Source organism: Ranitomeya variabilis, chromosome 1 (assembly GCF_051348905.1).
Source record: "Ranitomeya variabilis isolate aRanVar5 chromosome 1, aRanVar5.hap1, whole genome shotgun sequence".
Lineage (NCBI taxonomy): Eukaryota > Metazoa > Chordata > Amphibia > Anura > Dendrobatidae > Ranitomeya > Ranitomeya variabilis.
Window position 1 is genome coordinate 785,247,139 of NC_135232.1, and position 27,471 is coordinate 785,274,609.

General features: G+C 44.0%; 1 protein-coding gene across 3 annotated transcripts in view; it reads left to right on the top strand.

Moving 5' to 3' along the window:
• LOC143784496 (mpv17-like protein 2) overlaps window positions 1–27,471 on the top strand; it is a 40,807-nt gene that overhangs the window by 2,160 nt on the left and 11,176 nt on the right. Inside the window, exons 1-5 of one of the 3 annotated variants that reach the window (XM_077272799.1) lie at window positions 1,452–1,671; window positions 15,108–15,364; window positions 18,593–18,754; window positions 22,807–22,883; window positions 23,361–23,489. In XM_077272799.1, coding sequence (XP_077128914.1) covers window positions 15,178–15,364; window positions 18,593–18,754; window positions 22,807–22,883; window positions 23,361–23,489 — 555 coding nt within the window. In that variant the 5' untranslated portion in view covers window positions 1,452–1,671; window positions 15,108–15,177. Of the gene's footprint in view, window positions 1–1,451; window positions 1,672–3,945; window positions 4,132–15,107; window positions 15,365–18,592; window positions 18,755–22,806; window positions 22,884–23,360; window positions 23,490–27,471 lie in introns of those variants that run through there. The other 2 variants (XM_077272807.1, XM_077272818.1) reach the window with 2 other exon arrangements.

Consider the following 27,471-nt stretch of genomic DNA (forward strand, 5'->3'; position numbering starts at 1 on the left):
GACAACACCCTGGAGTAGTACCTGGCAGCTACCTGCCGCATAAGTCTGACCTCACCACTAAAGGCTTCAGCAAACAGCAAGGTAGCTGCTTAGTCAGGCTCCTCCGGGGTAAGTTCGGTCCATGGCACAGTGGGTCCACAAACCACGTGCGCCACCCAGGAGTGTAACACCCCAGAACCTTTGTACCGCCTTTAAAGGGAACCTATCACCCGTTTTTTAAAAATTAGATAAAAATAGTGTGAAATAGGGGCAGAGCTGGGCTTTACATTACTGCCTTTTTGGTGCCTTTACACCCCCGTTAGGCTGCCGAAATACCTTTGTGAAGTGGCCGTTTTGTCCTGTCACTCAAGTTGGTCAGGTCGGATGGGCGTGGTCACAGCGCTGTTTCTCCCCCAGATCAGGTTCATCATTACGTTGGTGGCGTAGTGGTGTGCGCATGTCCAAAGAGAAGATCCACTGCCGAGGAGATTCAAAACAGCGCGGTCTTCGCTATTCGCCGTTTACCGGTGGGCGCGGCCATCTTTCCTGTGGCCGCGCGTGTGCAGATGGAGCGCTCTGCTGCCCGGGGCTTCAGGAAAATGGCCGCCGCGATCTCCATCTGCGCACGCGCGGAATCCCGCGGCCATTTTCCTGAAGCCCCGGGCAGCAGAGCGCTCCATCTGCACACGCGCGGCCACAGGAAAGATGGCCGCGCCCACCGGTAAACGGCGAATAGCGAAGACCGCGCTGTTTTGAATCTCCTCGGCAGTGGATCTTCTCTTTGGACATGCGCACACCACTACGCCACCAACGTAATGATGAGCCTGATCTGGGGGAGAAACAGCGCTGTGACCACGCCCATCCGACCTGACCAACTTGAGTGACAGCAGAAAACGGCCACTTCACAAAGGTATTTCGGCAGCCTAACGGGGGTGTAAAGGCACCAAAAAGGCACTAATGTAAAGCCCAGCTCTGCCCCTATTTCACACTATTTTTATCTAATCTTTAAAAAACGGGGTGATAGGTTCCCTTTAAGTCCTCAGGACGATCCCAATCCACTCCAGTACTGCCCGGACTTCCGCCGGATCCATGTGAGAACCGATGCTCGACACTCATCAGTAAACAAGACTGTTTGAAAATTAGTCTTCATGTATGTCTGGGCCCACTGCAACCGTTTATGTTTGTGAACACTGTTTAGAGTCTTCGGGATGGGACTACCGCTTTAATTTCTTGTGGAAAACTTGGGAAATAATTGTAATGCTCGGGGGTCTCGGGAAAGGCTCATTACGTGCACACGGTTAGGCATTTCTAATACTGAATTATCTGGAAACTGCTGTGACGAAGGTTTTCTCTCAGATTGTGTCTCATGGCGGCTGTGACATTCCTATACAGTTTGCAGCAGGCTTTTTCTATGCTAGGGTACATACAGTACAGTACACCACATCCATTGTGACTGCTAGCCGCCCAGCACAGTACAACACTGCAGTGCACACAGCAGCACACAGCCGTGCCTGCAGCCACTAAATACCCGGATGTGAATGTAGAAACTGAAACAAGCTGACATTCCTTGGGGCGTTCCCTCACTAAAGATGGCGGAGACTGTTTACTTCCGGTGCTCACTTCCGGCACGATGGCAGACGCCGGAGTCACATGTTTAGCAGACACCTGAGCTGTGCCCTGTCCTCCGTGCAGGTGAGTTCACCCGGGGGGCACATAGCGGCAGTGTATAAGTGATACCCCGTTACCGCCCCCAGTATACTGGCGCAGTGCGGGGACCACGTGATGCAGTCTGCCGCAGCGTCCTCCTGGGCACTGGGGGAAAGGCAGGTAGTGAGGAACACTCGCTCCCACACATGGCTGTCAGTGACTGTAGGGCGGCAGGTGCCCACCATAGCTGCCTGTGGGGAGTAACGGGCGTGATTAACCCTTCGTCAGCCTGGTGCAGGATCACTTGTTGTCTCCCCTTTCAGAGATAATACTAATGCTGTGCTCGGCTCTATGAGAGGTTTTTTTTTTTTTTTTTTCAATAGCACCACTCTGTTTTGTTAACCCCTTCCTGACAGGTGATGTCCAGGTATGGCCCATTCGGGTGGGAGTGTTCGGAGCGGGCTCAGAATTTGGGTCCGTTCCATTTACGACTGGTTCCAGCTGTGTTACACAGCCGACACGTGCCTCCAACAGCTAATGGTTAGATCCAGGGGGAGCGCGCTGTTTGTTATTTTTAATTGTAAAATGTTGCCCCTACCCAACCACACACTCCTCTTCCCATTCCAAAAAACAAATCCATTTATTATTGCCAAATCTGTAAAAGTCCGAACTATGAAAATCTAAAATGACTTGGCTCATAGGGTGACGAGTCCCAAAAATAAAAGAAACAATCACAACTGACGCGTTTCAGTCATTTACTCCAAAAATGTAAGAAAGTGATGAAAAAGTACCAATAAAAACTACTCGTCCTGCAAGAAGTACAAGCCCTCATACAGTTATGGGCCTCCTAGACTAAAGAAAGGTGACAAGTCATGAATTGTCCAAATATGTGAAGGGCACACCGTCTGTGTGTGGCGTGTGAATACTAGATGTAATAATAATGTCCATGTGCTAGAGCGGGGCCCGAACCTCTAGCTGATCGTATAACTGTGAGTGCAATGATAATAAAGTGCCAGTCTATATACAGGGCATTGATTACCGTAGATAGGAGCTTGCCTGCATGGCAGTCTGAGACTGAGGGTTCCGTAGTTGTCGTCTTTCTGCACATATTAGGTATTTCCCAAGGGACAGATAGTCTTACCAGGACCTGAACTTCTCTGCTCCCCTATTTGTATATTTTTGTGAGGTTGTTTATATGTAATATAGAATAAAATGTAAGTTTCATCCTTTTTTTTCAGTGATTTTATTTTTTTTTTAAATGAAGGGATTCTAAATAGGTTGTCACAGTAGTTTTAAAGCACAGTCAACGCCATAAAAGCATAACCACCCAAAAAATGGCAAGATTGTTGTTTTTATCCAATTTCACTGTGCTTAAAAAATAATGTTCTCCCCATTGTGCAGTACATTGTATGGTAAAGTGAATGTTTTCATTCAAAAATAACTTGGCCTCATAAGGCTATGTAGTTGGAAAAGTCAGAGTTATGGCTCTTGTAAAAAAAAAAAAAAGAAAAAAAAAAAAGGGGGAGGAAAATATCATGCAAAAAGTAGTTGACTCTGATGGGTTAAATGGGTGAGCCACCCTTTTTTCATGTTGACAAGCAGCCAGGCATGCTGTAAATATAGAATATACAATATATTCACATAGTAAATATCCTTGCTTTCCCTACTAGTCTCCTTGGTGATACAGGCAGTGAAATTTTTTTTTGCATTTTAAGGTAAATTATGCTTTTTTCAATACGTGTGTTAATTTGCACTTACAGTATATTCCCTCAGCAAATTAGAGGGAAAAATCACTGATTCCAGTAGCAGCACTAATGAGCTGAGGACTTGTCAATTGCTCAATAAATGTCTTGTAAAAAAATCCCTGCCACTAATTTCCATTTTGCGCTGCCTTTCTCCATTCCGGTGATATTCTCATGTGTATTTTGCAGCGCGGTATGGGTAATTTCTTCTTGCAGTCCAGCTGGGTGTGTTTTTCTGAGTTTCCCTACCAGACGTTGCAAATCACTGATCAGCCATCTGTGACTGATAGAATGCTAGGTCTACTGCTGAGCTGTTATTAGTAGTGGCTGGGAGGGAGGGATGAAAGGGCATGGCCCCAGGGAAGACTGAAGAAACGACTAGATGCACTGCCAGCAGAGATTTTACATAAATAGCTTCAAAGCAATAAATATCTTTGCAATAGAGTGGCGCAGCACCAAATGAATAAGTGGAGATCAGGGATTTTTAAGAGGTATTTAACCCAGTTTATTTTAGCATTTTTATTAAGAATTTTTGCAGCAATATGTTCAGCATTTACTGGTATGTATTTTACTGCAGTATTTCTGCGATGGGAAAGTACCCTTTTATGTACTGGAACTGCATTGGAATTTCCATCCTCGTATCTGGACACCAAATCGTATGTTAATATTGTGGATTTTTACAATTGCATTCAATAGCGAAGACAAAATCTTCAACAAAGCCCAAATATTGTGGCTTACCTGCGGACCTGCAGAAAAATTGCAGGTAATGCTCTCCGAAGTGACCTACATTGGATGTATTTGTAGCATACCCTCACATAGAATCCCCCTTAGAAACGAAAGCAGAGACCCTGAAAACGGCATACTGTATGTTACAAACTGCCCACTGCACCATCACTATACAGCGGGAAGAACCCTCTGGAAATGGCTGTCGGGATACCTTCCTTCTCAGCGATTCCCCTGGACATCCTTATGAGCATCCTGTTGATATCACTCATTGATACTAGCAGGCCATTCCTACTCTTCAGACCCCAGGTGCCCAATAGGGTTTGGTACCAATCCCTTCACCACTGACTCTCACGTCAGCTTGTACAATTATTTTTGCTTTTTTTGATGTTGTCAAACTACTGTTCTTGTCTGGCTCCTGGATAAATACTCACCAATCCATCTGGCTCAATGGGTGTAGAGCAGGGCTACACAATCTATATGGTCTGGGGCCGCTGTGCTGTATTGAACAAAATTAACAGTTGCAAAAAAAAATATTCTGCCCTAATGTAGTAATATAATAATATACTTTCTCTCTAATATACCTTCTCCTATTTGCTAAAATGACTTTTATTGTGAATTTACTCTTCTTAACTCTCTACTAAGTAGTGTGGCATACAAACAAAAATAGGAGAAAAATGAGCAAACTGATTACATCCGGTAAAAATAGTCATATAACTTTATTAATTCGTAGAAAAGATAAAACATCTCAACAGTACATAAACAGCCATAAACAATGCAGATTGCTATATACCCCACCCCCCACCTATCACCACCTCACATTGCACACGAGTCCCTGAAAAAATAACATAAAGGTCCAAAGACCATAACCCTGAGGGAGCAGTGCATCCAAAAGTGGACACCTGGAGGTCAGCAGGCATCCATAAAGTGACTAAGGATAAAGTAACACCTGTCTATCTTTCATATAAAGTGCGGAAGTAACTAGCAAAAGGTGCCATGCTTACCAGCAGATGAGTGGGAACAAGGGGGGTCGGATGGAGGGTCCCGACGCACGTTTCGCGGCTACTTGGGGCCGCTTTCTCAAGGGAGTATACCTCAGGCCCTTACAGGACCTTCAAATAACCCGGTGAACTTGGTCACATGACCAAATGTGGCCAATCAGGATGGCTTTTGTCGGCACATGCGCACTGCAGCCGCCAGGTCCCGGAGTGCGGGTAAGGTGTCATGGAAAGTGCGCACGCGCCGGGGAAAGATCCATGGAACGATGCGCACACCATAAAGATGTCCACCCGCAGACAGGAAACGGCAGGTCACAGCGCGATGCGCACAACCATCCAAACATGCAAGTGAGCAACAGCCAGAATGGCAAACAGAGGAACCACCACACATGATATGGCATCACAGATAACATTAACAGATGGCAAATATTCAGTTCATCCGCAATCGCTGTGGTGGTTGTGCTTTTCCCATATAATGGAAGTCCAGGGTCATTTTCTGGTCCAAAGGAAGGGCCGGATAAAGAAGTATAAGAAAGCGCTATAGATCAGCAGAGTCACAACCACTAGATAAACAGAAAGACAATCATATTAAAATAAAATTAAAAACACGAAAACACATCCGCGGGGTTAATAGACATGGGGGCATGTGGGAACAGGAGGCTGAAGAGCCAAGAGATATGTATTGGGAACACTATAAAAAAAGGGGCAAAACTCAAAGATTCATTGAGACCTTTCGGTGTCATGGTGTCTAGTTGGATGATCCACCTTGTCTCGATTTGTGCGAGGAGTTTTTTATTGTCACCTCCTCTTATGCCCAAGTGAAGGGCATCGATCCCCCTCACCATCAAAATTCTTGCGTCACTATTGTGATATAACTTAAAGTGACGGGGGATTGTTTCCAACTCCGAAATATCGGACACTGTCTTGGCCGCGCCAATGTCCCGCACATGCTCACGCACCCGTATTCTCAGTTCTCTTGTGGTAAGACCCACGTATATCTTGGGGCACGAACAAGTGGCATAATATACAACATTAGAAGTACCACAAGAAATACGTTGTCTGATTTTAAATTCCTTTGACCCATCTGATGAGACAAAGGAAGAGCAGCGTAGAACATTGGCGCAGGCAGCCCGAAGAGATTCTGAAGGTCGGTTCGTTTTTGTGCATGCGCTAATTAATTCTAGTGAATATGTAATTTTATGTATTTATAACCCTCCTCCGGCTAATACAGTTAAGTCCATATATATTTGGACAGAGACAACATTTTTCTAATTTTGGTTATAGCAGTTACCACAATGAATTTTAAACAAATCAATTCAGATGCAGTTGAAGTTCAGACTTTCAGCTTTCATTTGAGGGTATCCACATTAAATTTGGATGAAGGGTTTAGGAGTTTCAGCTCCTTAACATGTGCCACCCTGATTTTAAAGGGACCAAAAGTAATTGGACAATTGACTCCAAGGCTATTTCATGGACAGGTGTGGGCAATCCCTTCGTTATGTCATTCTCAATTAAGCACATAAAAGGCCTGGAGTTGATTTGAGGTGTGGTGCTTGCATTTGGAAGGTTTTCCTGTGAAGTAAACATGCGGTCAAAGGAGCTCTCCATGCAGGTGAAACAAGCCAATCTTAAGCTGCGAAAACAGAAAAAAACCCATCCGAGAAATTGCTACAATATTAGAAGTGGCAAAATCTACAGTTTGGTACATCCTGAGAAAGAAAGAAAGCACTGGTGAACTCATCAATGCAAAAAGACCTGGGCGCCCACGGAAGACAACAGTGGTGGATGATCGCAGAATAATCTCCATGGTGAAGAGAAACCCCTTCACAACAGCCAACCAAGTGAACAACACTCTCCAGGAGGTCGGCGTATCAACATCCAAATCTACCATAAAGAGAAGACTGCATGAAAGTAAATACAGAGGGTTCACTGCACGGTGCAAGCCACTCATAAGCATCAAGAATAAAAAGGCTAGACTGGACTTTGCTAAAAAAAAAACATCTAAAAAAGCCAGCACAGTTCTGGAAGAACATTCTTTGGACAGATGAAACCAAGATCAACCTCTACCAGAATGATGGAAAGAGAAAAGTTTGGCGAAGGCGTGGTACAGCTCATGATCCAAAGCATACACATCATCTGTAAAACCCGGCGGAGGCAGTGTGATGGCTTGGGCATGTATGGCTGCCAGTGGCACTGGGTCACTAGTGTTTATTGATGATGTGACACAGGACAGGAGCAGCCGAATGAATTCTGAGGTATTCAGAGCCATACTGTGTGCTCAGATCCAGCCAAATGCAGCCAAACTGATTGGTCATCATTTCATACTACAGATGGACAATGACCCAAAGCATAAAGCCAAAGCAACCCAGGAGTTTATTAAAGCAAAGAAGTGGAATATTCTTGAATGGCCAAGTCCGTCACCTGATCTCAACCCAATTGAGCCTGCATTTCACTTGTTAAAGACTAAACTTCAGACAGAAAGGCCCACAAACAAACAGCAACTGAAAACCACCGCAGTGAAGGCCTGGCAGAGCATCAAAAAGGATGAAACACAGCGTCTGGTGATGTCCATGAGTTCAAGACTTCAGGCAGTCATTGCCATCAAAGGGTTTTCAACCAAGTACTAAAAATTAACATTTTATTTAAAATTATTTAATCTGTCCAATTACTTTTGGTCCCTTTAAAAACAGGGTGGCACATGTTAAGGAGCTGAAATTCCTAAACCCTTCATCCAATTTTAATGTGGATACCCTCAAATGTAAGCTGAAAGTCTGAACTTCAACTGCATCTAAATTGTTTTGTTTAAAATTCATTGTGATAATGTCTATAACCAAAATTAGAAAAATGTTGTCTCTGTCCAAATATATATGGACTTAACTGTATGTCAATCCTTAGGATGGCAATGAGCTTTGCGCTAAACTATCCAGACGCACAAGTTCTGTATGGGAGATTTTAATTTAGTGATGGATAATAGCCTTGATAGATTGAGATTGGATGATGGGGGATCTGGGGAGCTTCCCACTTCAGCCCCGACCCAGTTGGCATCATTTATAGAAGGTAGTGGATGGTTGGATCTATGGCGGGTGCGTCACCCTGGAGTGAAAGGGTATACCTGCCACTCATCTACTAAACGGTCTCTATCCCGCATAGATTACATATTTGGCTCTAGTGGGTTGGTGACATGGGTGGACAGTGTGGAACATGGCAATAGGGGGATATCGGACCATAGCCCGATCATACTTAAATATGGGCAACCGAGGAGCGGCGTGGTCTGGAAGTTGAATCCCTTTTGGTTGAAACTGATGGATCATAACGACAGAACAGTTTCATTTCATCCCACCCAGAGCCCCAGAAAATTAATTTATTTTGGGACACCTTCAAGGCATACTTGAGAGGATGTTTGTCATCCACAATTTCATATATCAAAAGGGTGACTTCGAGAGAGGATGATGGGGTGGAACGGAGATTGAAAGATGCGGAGGCTGCATATATATCTAACCAAACTAATGGTAATAGGATTGAGTGGTCGACTTCACAGAGACTGTATACTCAACATATGGACACCAAATCTAAGCGTAACCTGTTTTTTGCACGTCAGTCATATTTTGAGTTGGGGAATCAAACCAGTAAATTTCTAGCTTACCTGGTGCGCCAACATAATACATCTAATACAATATTGCAGATTCGCGCACCAGGTGGCTTGTTGATGTTCACAACGGAAGAAATACTTTACTGTTTTTACGATTACTATGAGTCGCTGTATGACTCCAAAGGTGACCTTGGTGTATCGCAATGTATAGATTATTTGTCAGATGTCATATTTCCCACATTGAGTCCCACTCAACGTGATTTTATGGATGCTAGATTTATATTGGAAGAAGTAGAATATGCAATAATGGACATGTCCTCTGGGAAAGCTCCCGGACCGGATGGGTTTCCCGTTGAGTTATATAAAAAATACCGGGGTATACTGGCGCCGCTTCTATTGAAAGTATTTCAAGGTATATGGGAGGGAGGATGTATGCCCGAAACTTTCTATGAGGCAAATATTGTCATACTCAAAAAAGAGGGAAAAGATCCTCTGGAATGTGGCTCCTATCAACCCATATCGTTAGTCAATGTAGATTATAAAATTTTTACTAAAATCCTAGCCATTAGACTGAACTCCATTATACTAGACCTCATTCATCCAGATCAGACTGGCTTTATGCTGGGAAAAAAACACTTCTATTAATATTAGGCGAGTCCAATCAATAATTCAATATAGTTCTCTGGTGCCAGATAACAACTGGGCACTAGCATCCTTGGATGCGGCCAAGGCCTTTGACTCCCTTGAATGGCCCTTTCTATCAGCATGTTTGCAGAGATACGGCTTTGGAGATAAGTTTTTGAGGTGGATTAATGTATTATATATGAAACCTAAGGCGCGTATAATTATAAATAATTCCATTTCTAAGTCCCTCTCATTATCTAGGGGAACTCGTCAGGGGTGCCCCCTGTCACCGGCTCTTTTTGCTCTGGCGATAGAGGCACTGGCAATACGTATTAGATCCTCCCCTGATATTAAGGGCATAGATCTAGCGGGTCGGGTGGACACCATCGGCCTATATGCCGATGATATGGTGATATTTATGGAAAATGCAAAGGAAACACTGCCACAAGTGATCGCTACTATAGATACCTTTAGTAAGTATTCCGGCCTATATATAAACTGGGACAAATCTGCTCTATTACCTCTCTCTTGTACTCCAGTGTCAGGTTTTGAGGATCTATCCTCGTTACCCGTCGTATCCAGTTTCAAATATTTGGGAATCTATATGTCCCAAGGCAGCAATTCTGACCTACAGCTTAATGTTTATCCATTATTGGACTTGGTTAAATCTAAATTTGCATCTTGGAGTAAACTTCCGTTGTCAGTCGCGGGCCGTATCAACCTAATTAAAATGATTTTGCTCCCTAAACTTAGTTATTGCCTTCAGCATAGCGCAGTCCCAGTACCCAAGTCCCTCTTTACTAATTTGAACTCCCAAATTACTTCCTTTATATGGGGGAAATCTAGGCCCAAACTTAGACTATCTATTTTGCAGAGACCTAAACAAGGCGGTGGGGCGGCATTGCCGGATTTTTTTCTATATTACCTGGCCGGGCAGGCGAGAGCATTGGGGGCATGGATGCCTTGTGGTTGTCTTCCTAATTCTGAACATCATCTACTTCATGCTGCTCGAGTGGAGTGTCCATTGAGCTTTCTAGAATCAGAAAAAATGAATACCCCTTGCCCACTGCCCATGCTCCGGCTGGCGCGATTAGTTTGGAGGCAAATTAAAAATGCTGTTGGATTTACAGATATTATAGCCGAAATGCCCTTATGGAAAAATAACTACTTTCCGGCGCTGCTAAATCACCCGTCCACTGATTTTTGGGTGTCACATGGTGTTACCTCGGTGGGGGATTTACATGACCAGGGGACCTTTGTGTCCTTTGAACAATTGCAGTCTAAGTATGACAGTCCAAGATCCCAATTTTTTCGTTTCTTACAATTAAGGTCAGCTTTCCAGTCATATATGAGGGGGGTGGCTACAGGCCGCACAATTTCATCTTTGCTTTTGATAGGAATCCTTAAATCCCAGGGGCTTATTTCTTCTCTATATACCTATATGTTATCGGTGGGAGCGGGATCAGCTATAGGACTCATCAAGGGGAAATGGGAAAGACTCATTCCTGATGCACAGGAAGAAGAATGGGAGGAAATTCTAGAGTCCCCACTTAGGGTATCCCCGTCAATTAATAACAGGATGACACAGCTATATATAATATACCAATCATATTTAACTCCCACACGGCTTTTTAAGATGGGTCGACTTCAATCATCAGAATGTCTGCGTTGTCATCTACCGGACGCAGATTTTATTCACATGATGTGGAGCTGTCCTATTATCCTTCAATATTGGAAAGAGGTGACATCATTACTTTCATCCATAGTATTAACTCCTGTTCCTCTTGAACCATTAATTTGCTTATTTGGGGTGTGGGATGAAGAGACCTGGGGTCATCATATTGGGATCTTCTTACGGGATTCACTTTTTATGGCAAGGAAGGTGATAGCGATGCGGTGGATGGGGGGTTCATGCCCCTCCCTCAGGGCCTGGGTTGAGTTGGTAAACTCGGTCATCCCTTATGAACGAACGCTATATCGAAATAGAGGATGTCCGGGTAAATTCGAGAAAATTTGGAGCGTATAGAACTCCTCTCATCTTACTTTATAAACTTGCAGTTAATTGCATCAGTGCAAAGTGTCAAATTACTCTAGATATTGCACAGAGTAAGATACAATTTATTAAGCGGCAGATAGGTAGTTAATAAGATAGTTATAGTTATGGTTTAATAATTGCATAATTTCACACTCCATGCTTTGTATGGTTTGAATGGAGTAAATAACATGTTGAGCATAGAATTGTAATACTCAATTATACATACAGTATACATGTTCTATATTGTATTGAATGTAATACTAATGAACATAAATGTGTATATTGTATATTTTTTGCTTTTTTGATTAATAAACAAATTTAAAAAAAAAAAAAAACATTGGTGCAGGCAAGACGGTGCCCGCATGAAAAAGATCCAACCTGAGGACCACTAGTGCCAAAGGGATCGCTCTTTATGTACTGTTGAGATGTTTTATCTTTTCTACGAATTAAGAAAGTTATGACTATTTTTACCGGATGTAATCAGTTTGCTCCTTTTTCTCCTATTTTTGTCTGATGTTTATTGGAGCTGAAGTTGTTTGAACAGGGGTTGCGGACAATTTGTGTCGCTACCCGTTTCTGAAATATGTATATGGGATTTCTGTTGCTACAAAGTGTGGCATACAAGTAGTAAGTTTACCATTTTTCCAGCGGTAAGGCTAGGTTCACATTAGCGTTTGTGTGCAGCATATCATCTGCATGCGCAAACGCTTGCCAAGACGCATGCAAACGCCTCCGCATCATCTTACGCATGACACTAAAAAACAGGCTGCGTGTGTTTGCGTTTCAATGCGTTTTGGCATGCGTTTGCATTTTTTATGCGCATGGTGGAGGTGGTGAAATCATTTCCTGGACATGCGCAGTCTGAAGTACGCATGTGTATCGAACACGTGTATGCATGTCCTTGTGTACCAATGCGTTCCCATAGACAGTAATACATTTTTTTGACGCAATTGTCCGCATGCAGACGATTGAGCAATATTTGCTGCTCAAAAAAAATGCAACGTGTTGCGTTCGCCGCACACCGCGACATGACGCATTGTGTACGCATCTGCATGCAAACACATGTCCCTGTGTACACCATGTCAAAGATATGTACGCATGCGGATCATACGCTGCGCACAGAAACGCTAATGTGAACTCAGCCTAAGCTGTAGTTTTCATTGGTACCATTTTTTCACTTTTTACTATAATTTCTGGGAGGTGGAATGAAGCAATAATTCTATGTGTGTGTGTATTTATGTATGTATAAGTACATATGTATGTATGTGTGTGTGTATATATATATATATATATATATATATATATATATATATATATATATATATATATATATATACATATATGCTATTGAACCCGTTCTACGCCCGGGCGGCGAGCATTTATATTGGTATATGGTCTCCGTCCTGGTTTGTGCTGCTCCCATCTTGCTCTCCCATCCTGTCATGTGCTGCTCCATCCTGCGCCCCCATCCTGTCATGTGCTGCTCCATCCTGCGCCCCCATCCTATCATGTGCTGCTCCATCCTGCGCCCCCATCCTATCATGTGCTGCTCCATCCTGCGTCCCCATCCTGTCATGTGCTCCCATCCTGCGCCCCCATCCTGTCATATGCTGCTCCATCCTACACCCCCATCCTGTCATGTGTGCCCCCATTCTGTCATGTGCTGCTCCCATCCTGTCATGTGCTCCCATCCTGCGCCCCATCCTGTCATGTGCTCCCATCCTGCACCCCCATCCTGTCATGTGTGCGCCCCCATTCTGTCATGTGCTGCTCCCATCTTGCGCCCCCATTCTGTTGTAATGTGCTGCACCCATTCTGCCTGTTCCTGTTTCCATTCTGCCATATGTTGCTCCCATCTTTCTCTCTCCGGCTCTACTGCCTGAGTGCGGGCGGCTGTGCTGAGTGCGGGCGGCTGTGCTGAGTGCGGGCGGCTGTGCTGAGTGCGGGCGGCTGTGCTGAGTGCGGGCGGCTGTGCTGAGTGCGGGCGGCTGTGCTGAGTGCGGGCGGCTGTGCTGAGTGCGGGCGGCTGTGCTGAGTGCGGGCGGCTGTGCTGAGTGCGGGCGGCTGTGCTGAGTGCGGGCGGCTGTGCTGAGTGCGGGCGGCTGTGCTGAGTGCGGGCGGCTGTGCTGAGTGCCTGAGCAGGCGGGGACACCGGCACGCTGTGGGGGTCAGGTGCCGGAGTCGCCGCTAGCTCAGGCCCCCGGCACTTGCTATATTCACCTGTCCCCCGTTCCACCGATGCGCGCTGCTCCATCCTCCACATCCTCTGGCTGTGACTGTTCAGTCAGAGGGCGGCGCGCATTAAGCGCGTCATCGCACCCTCTGAACTGAACGTCACAGGCAGAGGATGTGGAGGATGGAGCAGCGCACATCGGTGGAACGGGACAGGTAAATATTGCATACTCACCCTCCTGGCTCGTCCCTGCTTCTCCGTTGGAGATCGCGGTGTGCGTTTTAGTGCTTACGCATACCGCGATCTCCTGGGAGCGTCACTCTGTGGGGTCCAGACTGCGCCGGCGCTTGCGCAGTCTATAAAGGCTTCGGACAGAGTGACGCTCCCAGCGTTATAAAATAAATATATATATATATATATATATATATATATTTATTTATATATATATTTATTTTAAACACCCCTCTTTCTTTCTGCAGGTCGACAAGACAATGAGAATGCTAAATTTATTTTGTTTATATTAAACTTTTTACATTTCTTTAAGTATTTTCCTTTTTTTTTTTTTTTTAAAGGGAACCTGTCACCCCCAAATGTAGATAAGCCCCCGATGTATCCTAAAAGATGGGAAAGAGGTTAGATTATACTCACCAGGGGAGTTCCCGCTGTGGTCCAGTCCGGCGCCTCCAATCTTCATCAGATGACGTCCTCTTCTTATCTTCACACTGTGGCTCCGGCGCAGGCGTACTTTGTCTGTCCTGTTGAGGGCAGAGCAAAGTACTGCAGGGCACAGGTGTCAGGCCTCTGACCTTTCCCGGCACCTGCGCACTGCAGTACTTTGCTCTGCCCTCAACAGGACAGACAAAGTACACCTGCGCTGGAGCTGCGGGGTGAAGACAAGAAGAGGACGTGATTGTGAGAAGATAGGAGGCGCTGGACTGGACTACGACGCCCATCGGATCCGGATCGCAGCGGGAACGCCCCTGGTTGAGTATAATCTAACCTCTTTTTCTTATCTTTCAGGTTACATCGGGCGCTTATCTACAGCATTACAGAATGCTGTAGATAAACCCCTGATGCCGGTGGGCTTAGCTCACCTTCCGTTTTGGGGGTGACAGATTCCCTTTAAAACTGTATTTATTACTTCCACATGAAGACTGGAACACTGATCCTTTGATTGCTTTGGTACCCTCTGCACTAATTAAGTAGTACAAAGCATTGTCAGTGTTATAGTGACAGGCAGCCAGCCTATTAGGTTTTGTTCTTTGGCAGAACTGTAGGTCATTGTTAGACCTCCTTCCTGACCTTGATAATGCTGCAGGGATTCAGTGGTGACAGAGGGAGCGATCTCCCTCTGTCACACTCTTTGCATTCATTGGTCGCTGTTAACAGCAGCATGTAAAGAGTTAATTGCTGCAAACTGATAGCTTTCAGCTCCCTTTATCTAGTATGGGAAAGCAAATTCTGTTACGCTGCAGAAGCCCATGGAGTGAATAATCACATCCTATTGGAATTGTGAAATTAGGACTTGAGAAGCTAGTGAGCTGGTGTGATGTAGACATATTGTTACTTATTCCTATTGGTTTTATGTACTTTACAGGTACCGCTCAGCGAGTACTGTCCCAGGCCCATGTGGGACTGTATCCAGCAGTCAGTAACGTTTGGACAAGATGCTTCCCCAGGGTAGAGTACTGCTAGCTCGAGTATCGGACTATTGGAAGCCTTTCTTTAGAGGGCGATTTCTCTTGGTCACCAACACAGTTAGCTGTGGAGCATTGCTGGGCATTGGTGATACTATCCAGCAGACTCGAGAACTGAGACGACATCCAGATAAGCAGCGAGACTGGATGCGGACAGGTAAATGCTCTCTCTTAATGACTAAGTAAAGAACTGCTGAAAGTAGTTGTCAGACACTGAGAAAGTTTATTTAGACATGGATGCTTAAAGCGAAGGATTGTGCTCAGTAACCTACAGACAGTGTCAGGTCGGCGCCATTTCACTGATTAAAATGATAAAATCCATCTTGTGGTTGTTTGATCTTTATTTGTAGTTATCAGTTAATGAGATTCTTGTGCTTCGGGGTGGCCTGTGGGGGGCTTCATGTGGTGCTGATTAGGTATTAATGTGTATGGCTTCTGATAGGTCACTGATCCGCCAGTGACCTTCCCCCTAGTTTACATACTGTATATCTTGTTGTTTGGAGAAAAACAAAAATTACATTGATAATGCAGATGGCGGCGCCTGCGCTGTAGCATGATCAGATCGGTAATGTCCATACTCATTTTATTTAGTGATATAAATTTCTTGAGGGGGGGGAATAAAAATTTCTTCAAAATGGCGAAGGCGCCACCGCCGGAGCCATTTTGCTAGAGGAAAAATTTTTCTCTCCACCAAGATGGTGCAGGTCGCACCTGTGCAGTAGCATCTATCAGCGTTCCGATAAATACCGCTGGCGCCATCTTGGTGGATACAATTTTTTTTCCCCCGTCTAGCAAAATGGCGGTGGCGTCAGCGCAGTAGCATTTATCACGTTCCGAATTATGCTGCTGGTCAGGTGTGGCTGGCGCCATTTTGAGGAAGACCTTTTTTTTTTTTTTTTTTTTTTAAAGAAATTTATATCACTAAATAAAATAAATTTATGGATAATATAGATGTGTTCATGCTACAGCGCAGGCTCCACCGGTGCCTGTATGATAAATACATTTTTTTTTCTTTCCAAACAATAAGATATACAGTATGTAAAATAGGGGGCAAGTCAGTGGCGGATCAGTGACCTGTCAGAAGCCATACAGATGAATATCTAATCAGAGCACCACAAGAAGACCCCCCCCCCCCCCCCCCCACACACAGGCCGCCCCGGAGCAAGAGCATAGCATTAACTCAAAACTGAAAATAAAGATTAAAGAACAACCGCAAGACGGATTTCATCAGCCAAGGTATCATTGTAATCAGTATAACGGCGCTGAAGTGACACTGTATGTAGGTTACTGTTCACAATCCTGCTGACAGGTTCCCTTTAAAGCCATAAACAGAACCCTGCTCGCCTTCTAGCACCCCTGTGGCTGCTCTGGAGATCTGTACTACATCCAGAATCAATACCTTCTCAGTTCAGAAAGTTAACAGCCGCTGAAGCCTGTGATTGGCTGCAGTGGCCAGGTGACTAGAATTGCGGTGTCACCAGATAATGCCTAGTCACCTGACTGCTGCATCAAACCACAGGCTCCAGTGTTTTAGTTGCTTTCTGAATGGAGCTCGTCCTGCGCTGAATCGGTGGGGGTGCTGTAAAGTCTGAAAAGTCATGTTTATTGATTTAAAACCATCCATTTAATTTTTTTTTTCCGTTATAGACAAAGCCCTATAAGGAATATGGTAATTTATTAAAAGGTGTTTTCAGAAAACCCCTGTACACAGGCACACACTGTTTAAAAGAAAAGCGGTTCTTTATTCACTGTCCCTGGGTCCAGTTCTGTCTCTGGGGTCTCTCCTTGCCTATTGTCTACGGTGCTTACAGTGCAGCAGCCTATCAGTGAGCTCAGCAGATTTGCCCTTCTAGACAGTATGAGCTGCTGAGCTTAGTGATGGCTTTGGATCACATTAAAAACTTGCAGCCCAATAACTGGCATCCGGAGCAGATGTGGAAACGCAGAACTGGCCTCTGGGTAGGTGATAACTTGTTTTCATTGAACAACCCCTTTAAGTCCTGTGGTTGAAATATCCCACTCCAAGCCTGCAATAGCACATATTATATCTGGCTACAAACGATGTGTCGTGTACGTACATTTTTTTTCTGCTCCTAATAAACTGCTCAGAAAATAAAGGGAACACTTAAACATCACAATGTAACTACAAGTCAATCATACTTCTGTGAAATCAACCCATTGAGTTATGAAGCAACACTGATTGTGAATCAATTTCCCCTGCTGTCGTGTAAGTGTAACAGACAACAGTTAGAAATGATAGGAAATTAGCAAGATCACCTCTATAAGGGAGTGGTTTTACAGGGGGTGACCACAGACCATTTCTCTGTTCTCATCCTTTTTTTGGCTGGTTTTGTCACTTTTGCTTTTTGTCATTGCTTTCACCCCTAGAGGTCCTGTACAGTAACATGTGGCGTTGTCTACAACCCACAGAAGTTGCTGAGGTAGTGCAGCTTATCCAGGATTCCACAACAATGCAAGCTGTGGCAAGAAGGGGAGCTGTGTCTGTCACCAGTGTCCAAAGCATGTGACAGTCTGGAGATGCCGTGGAGTGCGTTCTGCTGCCTGCAACATCCTCCAGCATGACCGGTTTGGCAGTGAGTCAGTAATGGTGTGGGGATGCATTTCTTTGGAGAGCTGCACAGCCCTCCATGTGCTAGCCTGAGGTAGCCTGACTGCCAGTAGGTACCAGGATGAGATCCTCAGATCCATTGTGAGACCATATGCAGGTGCAGTGGGTCCTGGGTTCCTTCTGATGCATGACAATGCTAGGCCTCATGTGGCTGGAGTGTGTCAGCAGTTCCAGCCTGATGAAGGCATTGAAGCTATGGACTGGCCTGTCCATTCCCCAGCACTGAATCCAATCGAGCACATCTGGGACATCATGTCTCATTCCATCCACCAACGCCGCATTGCACCACAGACTGTCCAGGAGTTGACTGATGCCTTAATGAAGGTCTCGGAGGAGATCCCCCCCCCCCCCCAGGATAACATCCACTGCCTCATGAGGACAATGCTCAGGCATTGTAGGGAGGTCATACAGGCACGTGAAGGCCACACACACTACTGAGCATCATTTCCTTGTCTTGAGGCTTTTCCACTGAAGTTGGATCAGCCTGCAATTTGATTTTCCAGTTTGATTTTGAGCATCATTCCAACTCTAGACCGCTGTAGGATATTAGTTGTGATTTACATTCATCATTTTTAGAACACATTCCACTATGTAATGAATAAAGATTTGCAACCGGAATATTTCATTCAGTGATATCTAAGATGTCAGATTTTAGTGTTCCCTTTATTTTTTGAGCAGTGTATAAGCTATAACAAGTGATTTTATGTACTGGCATATTGTAACGAAGCGTGACCTTTATTCTGATTTTCCTGGCAGGTCGTATGTTTGCTATAGGTTGCTCTATGGGCCCAATGATGCACTTTTGGTATTCGTGGCTGGATAGGACTTTTCCTGGCCGTGGGATCAAAATTGTTTTGCGAAAGGTTCTAATTGACCAGCTGGCGGTTTCCCCTTTTCTAGGACTGTGGTACTTCTTAGGTAAGATTTCCCTGAGGTTTCTTCTGAATCACATCATTCGGAGATTTACATGGAAATCCCAAGTGCTCAGCATAGAGTGCTGGATAAATGTGATCCCAAATGTTATGGAAAATGTTCGCCATAAAGGCTTCTGCTCAAGCCACAAAAAAAGCAAGTCCCTAGTCAGCTCCGTCATCTGTTAAATATAGGGGGTAGCACAAAGGCTCTCGAAAAGCCCTATAGCTCCTCGCTCCCCAAAAGAAATCAAACGAATTCTGCGCTCCCAAATTCAAATACCCCCCTCTTTTCTGAGCCTCACAGTGTACATAAACCACATTTGGCATTTCTATAGTGATAAGAGCCTGCCTAATTTACAGGTGCATGTCTCCAGAAGTGTGAGCGGGGCACAATGTACTGGTCACTGTAATGTACTGGTCACTACAACGGCAGTTTACAATTTTTACTCGACAACATTCACTGCTGCTTGTTACCGGAAAACACCTATGGAGTCAAAATCGTCACTACACCTGTATATAAATTCCCAGAGGGGTGTAATTTCCAAAATGGGGTCGCTTTGAGGTGGATTTTGCCCTTCTAGCACTTTGTGGCTTTGTTTATGGAGTCCGCAAACTATTCTACAATAATTTCTACAAAAGGCTAAAAGCGCTCCTTTCCTCCCAAGTCTCACTGTGTGGCTAAGCAGTACTGTACAGCCACATATGGGGTATTGCCACATTCAGCAGAAATTGTGTGACACATTTTGACACCATTTCACTGTGTGAAAATGTAAAATCTGGGGCTACAACAATTTTTTGGTGGGAAAATGTAATTATTTTTTCTTCACTGTTCAATGGTATAAAATTGTGACCCACCTGTGGTGTCAATATGATCACTACACGCCTAGATAAATTCAGTGAGAGGTTTAGTGTGTAAATTGGGGTGACTTATGGGGGTTTCTGCTGCTCTGGAACTCCAGGGGCTCTACCAATGTGACTTGGCACCCTCAAACCAGTGCAGCAAAATCTGCACAGCAATATGACGCTACTTCCCTTCTGAGCTTTGCACTGTGCCTCAAAAGTAGTTTTCCATCACTTATTGAACACTAGATGGTGGCCCGATTCTAACGCATCGGGTATTCTAGAATATGCATGTCGACGTAGTATATTGCCCAGCCACGTAGTATATTGCCCAGCCACGTAGTATATTGCCCAGCCACGTAGTCACGTAGTATATTGGGCAGTCACGTAGTATATTGCCCAGCCACGTTTGTCACAGGTTAAAAAATAAACATATACTCACCTTTCCGAGGGCCCCTTGTAGTCCATGGCAGTTTCCGGTCCCAGGGTTGGTCTGAGCGCAGGACCTGTGATGACGTCGCGGTCACATGACCGTGACGTCACGGCAGGTCCTTTCCGCGCAGGCGCGCAGGACTTGTCATGACGGCGCGGTCACATGACCGTGACGTCATGGCAGGTCCTTCTGCCATACGATCTTTGCCACCGCAACCTGTAACGGAAGATGGCGGGCGGCGCGAGGGGCTCAGCGGACTACAGAGGGTGAGTATAGCAGGTTTTTTTTTTTATTTATTATTTTAACATTACATTTTGTACTATTGATGCCGCATAGGCAGCGTCAATAGTACAAAGTTGGGGACACACAGGGTTAATAGCGGTGGTAACGGAGTGCGTTACCCGCGGCATAACGCGGTCCGTTACCGCCGGCATTAACCCTGTGTGAGCGCTGACCGGAGGGGTGTATGCAGGCGCCGGGCAGTGAGTGCGGGGAGTAAGGAGCGGCCATTTTTTTCCGGACTGTGCGCGTCGCTGATTGGTCGCGGCAGCAGCTGCCGCGACCAATCAGCGAACGAATAACCGCGACAGAAAGACGGAAGTACCCTTAGACAATTATATAGTATATTGATGTACTCGGGAGAAATTGCGTAACAAATTGTACTGTTCGTTTTCTCCTATTACCCTTTTTGAAAATTGCAACCTTGGGGTTAAAGCAACATTTTGGTGAAAAAAAGTCATATTTTATTTACTCAGCTTAATGTTATGCAAGTTTGTGAATCGCTTGAGGGTTAAAAATGCTCACTACTCCCCTAGATGAATTCCTTGAGAGGTGTAGTTTACAAAATTAGATCTCTTGTGGGTGTTTCCACTGTTTCGGCATGTCAAGGGCTCTTCAAATGAGATATGGCATCCGCAACCTATTCAAGCCAAAAAAAAAAGCGCTCATTCCCATTCCAGCCCTGCTGTGCTCCCAAATAGTTGGTTTTCAACAAATTTGGGGTATTGAGGAAAAATTGCACAACAAATTTTGGAATCCATTTTCTCCTGTTACACCTGTGAAAATAAAAAACCGGGGCTAAAACCAAATTTTAGTTGTGGAAAAAAATGTGATTTTTTTTTTTTTTTTTTTTTAATAAACGCCTCAACATTATAAAATTCTGTGAAGCCCCTGAGGGTTCAAAGTGCTTATCACATATCTAGATAATTTCTTTGAAGGTTCTGATTTGCAGAATGGGATCACTTGTGTTTTTTTTTTTTTTTTTTTCACTGTTTAGACACATCAAGGGCTCTCCAAACACAGCATGGCATTTGCTATCAATTCCAGACAATTTTGTATTCCAAAAGTGAAATTGTGCTCCTTCCCTCCCGAGCACTGGCGTGCACGCAAACAGTGGTTTTCCTCCACATATGTGGTATCGGCGTACTCAGGAGAAATTGCACAACAAATTCTATGGTGCATTTTCTCCTGTTACCCTTATGAAAATTAAAGATTTGTGGCTAAAATAACATTTTTGTGGGAAAAAGTTAAATGTTCATTTTTTTCCACATTCCATTAATTCATGTGAAGCACCTGAAGGGTTAATAAACTTCTTGAATGTGGTTTTGAGAACTTTTAAAGGGTGCAGGTTTTAGAATGGTGTCACTTTTGGCTATTTTCTTTCATATAGGCCCCTCAAAGTCACTTCAAATGTGATGCGGTCCATACAAAATTGGTTTTGTTAATTTTAGTGGAAAAATGAAAAATTGCTGGTCAACTTTTAACCCTTCTAACTTCATAACAAAAAAAAGTGACAGAACTCTCTGGTTTAAGGACATCGCAATTTTCAAACTTTTAATTTTTAAGTTTTCACCAAATTTCTGATATTTTCAGAAATAAGCGCAAGTTATATCGAACTAATTTTACCAAGATCTTGAAGTACAATATGTCAAGGAAAAAACAATCTCAGAATCTCTGGGGAAACGTTGAAGCGTTCCAGAGCAATAACCTCTTAAAGTGACATTGGTCAGAATTGTAAAAGTTGTCCTGGTCACGAGGGTGAAAACAGGCTCTGGTGCGAAAGGGTTAGAGGCAGATATCCTGTAAAACACCACTCCAGGGTTTTGGATTTTTTTTCACTGCTGGAGTGGTGCTTTAAACATAAGTCCCCTGTCCCCAATCATATACCCACCCTCCGATGTCTTTACCATTTTTCGGCGCTGCTTCGGACCTGTGGCACCACCTTGTCAGCTCAACATCTGGCTGAGTGGAACTCAGAAGCTGCGTCGCTAACTATCAATACAAGTCTGAGCCAGAACGAGGTTCCCATAGACTTACATTGATTAGTGACCTCTGGCTCGCGCCATGGATCACTGAAGCAGCTGGCGGGTCACAAACTGCCGGAGGTGGAGCGGAGCAGCGGCAAAAACAGATGAAAATGCAGGAAGGTGAGTTACAGACGGGACTCGGTTTGAGCTCCACTGAGTGGTGAAATTAAAAGAAAAAAATGCTGGAGTGGTGCTATGAGTTAGCGATTTACACTTCAGTGCGATCTATAAGTCTTCATTAGCAATTTGCCTCCCGAGTCCCAATGAGTGTTAATGTTGTGGCATAGTCTCTGTACCTGTCAGTCTACGAATTAAATTTATAGACATTGCTGTATGAATACAGTACATTTGTGCAGTTTCTGCGATATCCGTTTGTGGCTTTGTTATACTATGGCAGACATGTATTCATATTTTAAATTAGTAGTACACATCTCGAATATAATGTTTTCTATTCTTCATACCCTTGTCTGTGTACAGGTATGGGCCTAATGGAAGGACAGAAATTGGAAGACAGCTTGGCTGAGTTTAAAGACAAGTTTTGGGAGTTTTATAAGGTGCGTGTGCACAAATGATTCGAGGACTCTCACCTAGCTGAGATGTGCACACCAGGGCACAGCTCCATGTGGCGGTTTAGGGGAGGAGAGATCGCATTTCATCCATGTGCCACCCACCTGATATGTGACCGGTGTCTCCTTTTAAGAAGAGCTCCAGACAGTCACAAAGGGGAAATAAAATCAGGTGATACAGCACTCCTGGAAGTGGACATGTAGTTAAAAGTTTGCCATAAAAATTAAAGCGATAATGCATTTATCTGCAAAAAGGCTTCATCGGGAACGTAACACATCTTATGTACCTGATGAAGGCTGTTTGCAGCTGAAACGCGTTGTATTTTAAATATCGCCGCTTTCATATTTATGGTGATGTTTTATCTATATGTCCATTTACTGGAGCGCTGCATCACCTGGATTGCATTATTGTTGTTGCCATACATTATAGTGACTAACTAGATTTTTTTTTTTTTTTTTTTTCAGGCTGACTGGACTGTGTGGCCTGCTGCCCAAATGATCAATTTTTATTTCCTATCACCTAAGTATCGTGTCATTTACATTAATGTAATCACGGTAGGCTGGGACACTTACCTGTCATACCTCAAACACAGGGTGAGACTTTTTTTAACGTCTGATTGTTAATGTGTAAATAAATCACAAAATCATAAACTTTCATCCGTTTGAGCAGGTTGTATGTGTGACCTACCTCCTCTAGGCAGTATAGCTAGCGGAAATGTTTGGCTAGGAGAAACTGATCTGTCTCTCTGCCATTGAGGGACCCACAAAGAGATATGGACCACGTCGAAGACCACCAACATCTGCGTTTATTAAGATCTTTAAATGTACAAAGTAAACAAGGAGCAGGCATATAATGTGTGTGTGTGTGTAGGTATGAAAATTTTATATATACAAATTTTTGTGCCACTTTTCCCATTTACCCTTGTGAAAATGTAAAATCTGGGTCTAAAACAACATTTTTGTGGTAAAAATACACTGCTCAAAAAAATAAAGGGAACTCTTAAACAACAGAATTATGATTAATAAAGTAGAGTAAATGTGTGTGTATATATATATATATATATATATATATATATATATATATATATATATATATATGTGTGTGTATATATATACATACATACATACATACATACATACATACATACATACATACATACATACATACATACATACACACACTGCTCAAAAAAATAAAGGGAACACAAACAACAGAATATAACTCCAAGTAAATCAAACTTCTGTGAAATCAAACTGTCCACTTAGGAAGCAACACTGTTTGACAATCAATTTCACATGCTGTTGTGCAAATGGAATAGACAACAGATGGAACTTATTGGCAATTATCAAGACACACTCAATAAAGGAGTGGTTCTGCAGGTGGGGACCACAGACCACATCTCAGTACCCATGCTTTCTGGCTGATGTTTTGGTCAGTTTTGAATGTTGGTTGTGCTTTCACACTCGTGGTAGCATGAGACGGACTCTACAACCCACAGAAGTGGCTTACATAGTGCAGCTCATCCAGGATGGCACATCAATGCGAGCTGTGGCAAGGTTTGCTGTGTCTGTCAGCGTAGTGTCCAGAGGCTGCACGCGCTACCAGAAGACAGGCCAGTACACCAGGAGACGTGGAAGGGGCTATAGGAGGGCAACAACCCAGCAGCATGACCACTACCTCAGCCTTTGTGCAAGGAAGAACAGGAGGTGCACCGCCAGAACCCTGCAAAATGACCTCCAGCAGGCCACAAATGTGCATATTTCTGCACAAAGGGTTAGAAACTGACTCCATGAGGATAGTCTGAGTGCCTGACGTCCACAGGTGGTTGTGCTCACAGCCCAACACCGTGCAGGACGCTTGGCATTTGCCACAGAACACCAGGATTGGCAAATTCACCACTGGCGCCCTGTGCTCTACACAGATGAAAGCAGGTTCACACTGAGCACATGTGACAGACGTGACAGAATCTGGAGACTCCGTGGAGTGATCTGCTGCCTGCAACATCCTTCAGCATGACCGGTTTGGCAGTGGGTCAGTAATGGTGTGGGGTGGCATTTCTTTGGAGGGCCGCACTGCTCTCCATGTGCTCCCCAGAGGTAGCTTGACTGCCATTAGGTACCGAGATGAGAACCTCAGACCCCTTGTGAGAACATCTGCTGGTGCGGTTGGCCCTGGGTTCCTCCTAATGCAGGACAATGCCAGACCTCATGTGGCTGGAGTGTCAGCAGTTCCTGCAAGATGAAGGCATTGAAGCTATGGACTGGCCCGCCCGTTCCCCAGACCTGAATCCGATTGAACACATCTGGGACATCATGTCTCGCACCATCCACCAATGTCACGTTGCACCACAGACTGTCCAGGAGTTGGCGGATGCTTTAGTCCAGGTCTGGGAGGAGATCCTCAAGAGACCATCCGCCACCTCATCAGGCGCATGCCCAGGCATTGTAGGGAGGTCATACAGGCACGTGGAGGCCACACACACTACTGAGCATCATTTCCTTGTCTTAAGGCATTTCTGCTGAAGTTGGATCAGCCTGTAACTTCATTTTCCACTTTGATTTTGAGCATCATTCCAACTCCAGACCTCCGTGGGATATTAGTTGTGATTTACGATTTTATTTTAGGTTTTATTGTTCTCAACACATTCCACTATGTAATGAATAAAGATTTACAACTGGAATATTTCATTCAGTGATGTCTAAGGATGTGGGATTTTAGTGTTCCCTTTATTTTTTTGAGCAGTGTATAATTTTTTTTTTCTTCACAATGCCCAATGGCATAAAATTATCTGACCCACCTGTGGTGTCAATATGATCACTGCACCCCTAGATTAATTCATTGAGGGGTGTAGTTTGTAAAATGGGGTCACTTATGGGGTATTCCTCTTCATGAGCTCTTACAGTGGGTCATGGCACCCATAAATCATAACTGTAAAAATCTGCACTATAATATGGCGCTCCTTGCCTTCTGAGCTTTGTACTGTGCCTGAAGAGTATTTCCCGATTACAGGAAGGGTATCGGTGCACTCAGGAGAAATTGCACAACAAGCGGAGAGTTCCATATTTTTTTTTTTAGCCCTTATAACATTTTCAAATTTGGTGCTAAAACAAAGTTAGGGGTAAAACATAATTATACCATTGGGCAGTGAAGAAAGAATACATTTCTGTGAGGCACAGGTGGTGTCAATATGATTACTGCACCCCTAAATAAATTCATTGAGAGTTGTAGTTTGCAAAATGAGATCACTTATGGGTATTGGTGTACTGCGTAGAAATAGAGCAAAAAATAGTATGGTGCATTTTCTCCAGTTACCCTTGTGAAAATAAAACAAATTTGGGATAAAAAAAAAAAAAAACATTTTGTGGAAAGTTTTTTTTTGTTCTGTTTTGTTTTTTTAAATTTTCACAGCACTACCTTATAAACTTATGTGAAGCACCTGGGGTTCAAGGTGCTCACCACACATCTAGATGTATTATTTGAGGGGTCCAGTTTCCAAAATGGTGTAATTTGTGGGGGGTTTCCACTGCTTAGGTACATCAAGGGCTCTCCAAATGTGACATGGTGTTTTGCTAATGATTCTAGCTAATTTTGTGCTCAGAAGTCATGTGCCACTCCTTCCCTTCCAAGCCCTGCCGTGTACCCAGACAGTAGTTTTCCCTCACATATTAGGTATCGGCGTTCTCACAAGAAATTACACAACAAATTTTGGGGTCCATTTTGTCTTGTAACCCCTGTGAAAGTGAAAACTTTTTGGCTAAATTAATAATTTTGTGAAAAAATGTTCATTTTTTCCTTCCGGTGTTTTAATTCCTGTGAAGCACCTGAAAGGTCACTTCCAATGTGATGCGGCCCCCCCAAAAAATGGTTTTGTTATTTTGTTGGAAAAACGAGAAATTGCTGATCAACTTTTAACCTTCCAGCTTCCAAACAAATTAAAAAAAAAAAAAAAAAAAAAAAATATATATATCTAATATATAAAGCTGAATGTGTGTGTGTGTGTATGTATGTATGTATGTATGTATGTCCGGGATTGGCATCTGAACCGTAGCAGCTACAGCCACAAAATTTTGCACAGTCACACGTCTGGACCCCGAGAGCGTCATAGGCTATGTTGTGAGGTGAAATTTTAACCCCGCGCTTTCCAATTCACCAAACAATTTTGCCCCTATCTACATAATGGGGAAAAAGTGAAAGGAAAAGTGTTGGAGGCGTCGCAGCTACAGGCACAAAATTTTGCACAGTCACACGTCTGGACCCTGAGAGCGTCAAAGCTATATTGTGAGGTGAAATTTTAACCCCGCGCTTTCCAAGTCACCAAACAATTTTGCCCCTATCTACATAATGGGGAAAAAATGAAAGGAAAAGTGTTGGAGGCAAATTAACAGCTGCCAGATGTGAACAAGGGGGACTTAAAGAATGACAGCGATGGCACCAAAGAGTATATACTGTACAGTTGCTAAGGTGGGGCCCCAACATGGGATAATCACACCACCACGGGGATATGAACACACACACAAAATGCGCCACACACTACCACGTGCTCGAACACATATACCACCCTCAGTGCACATTTCA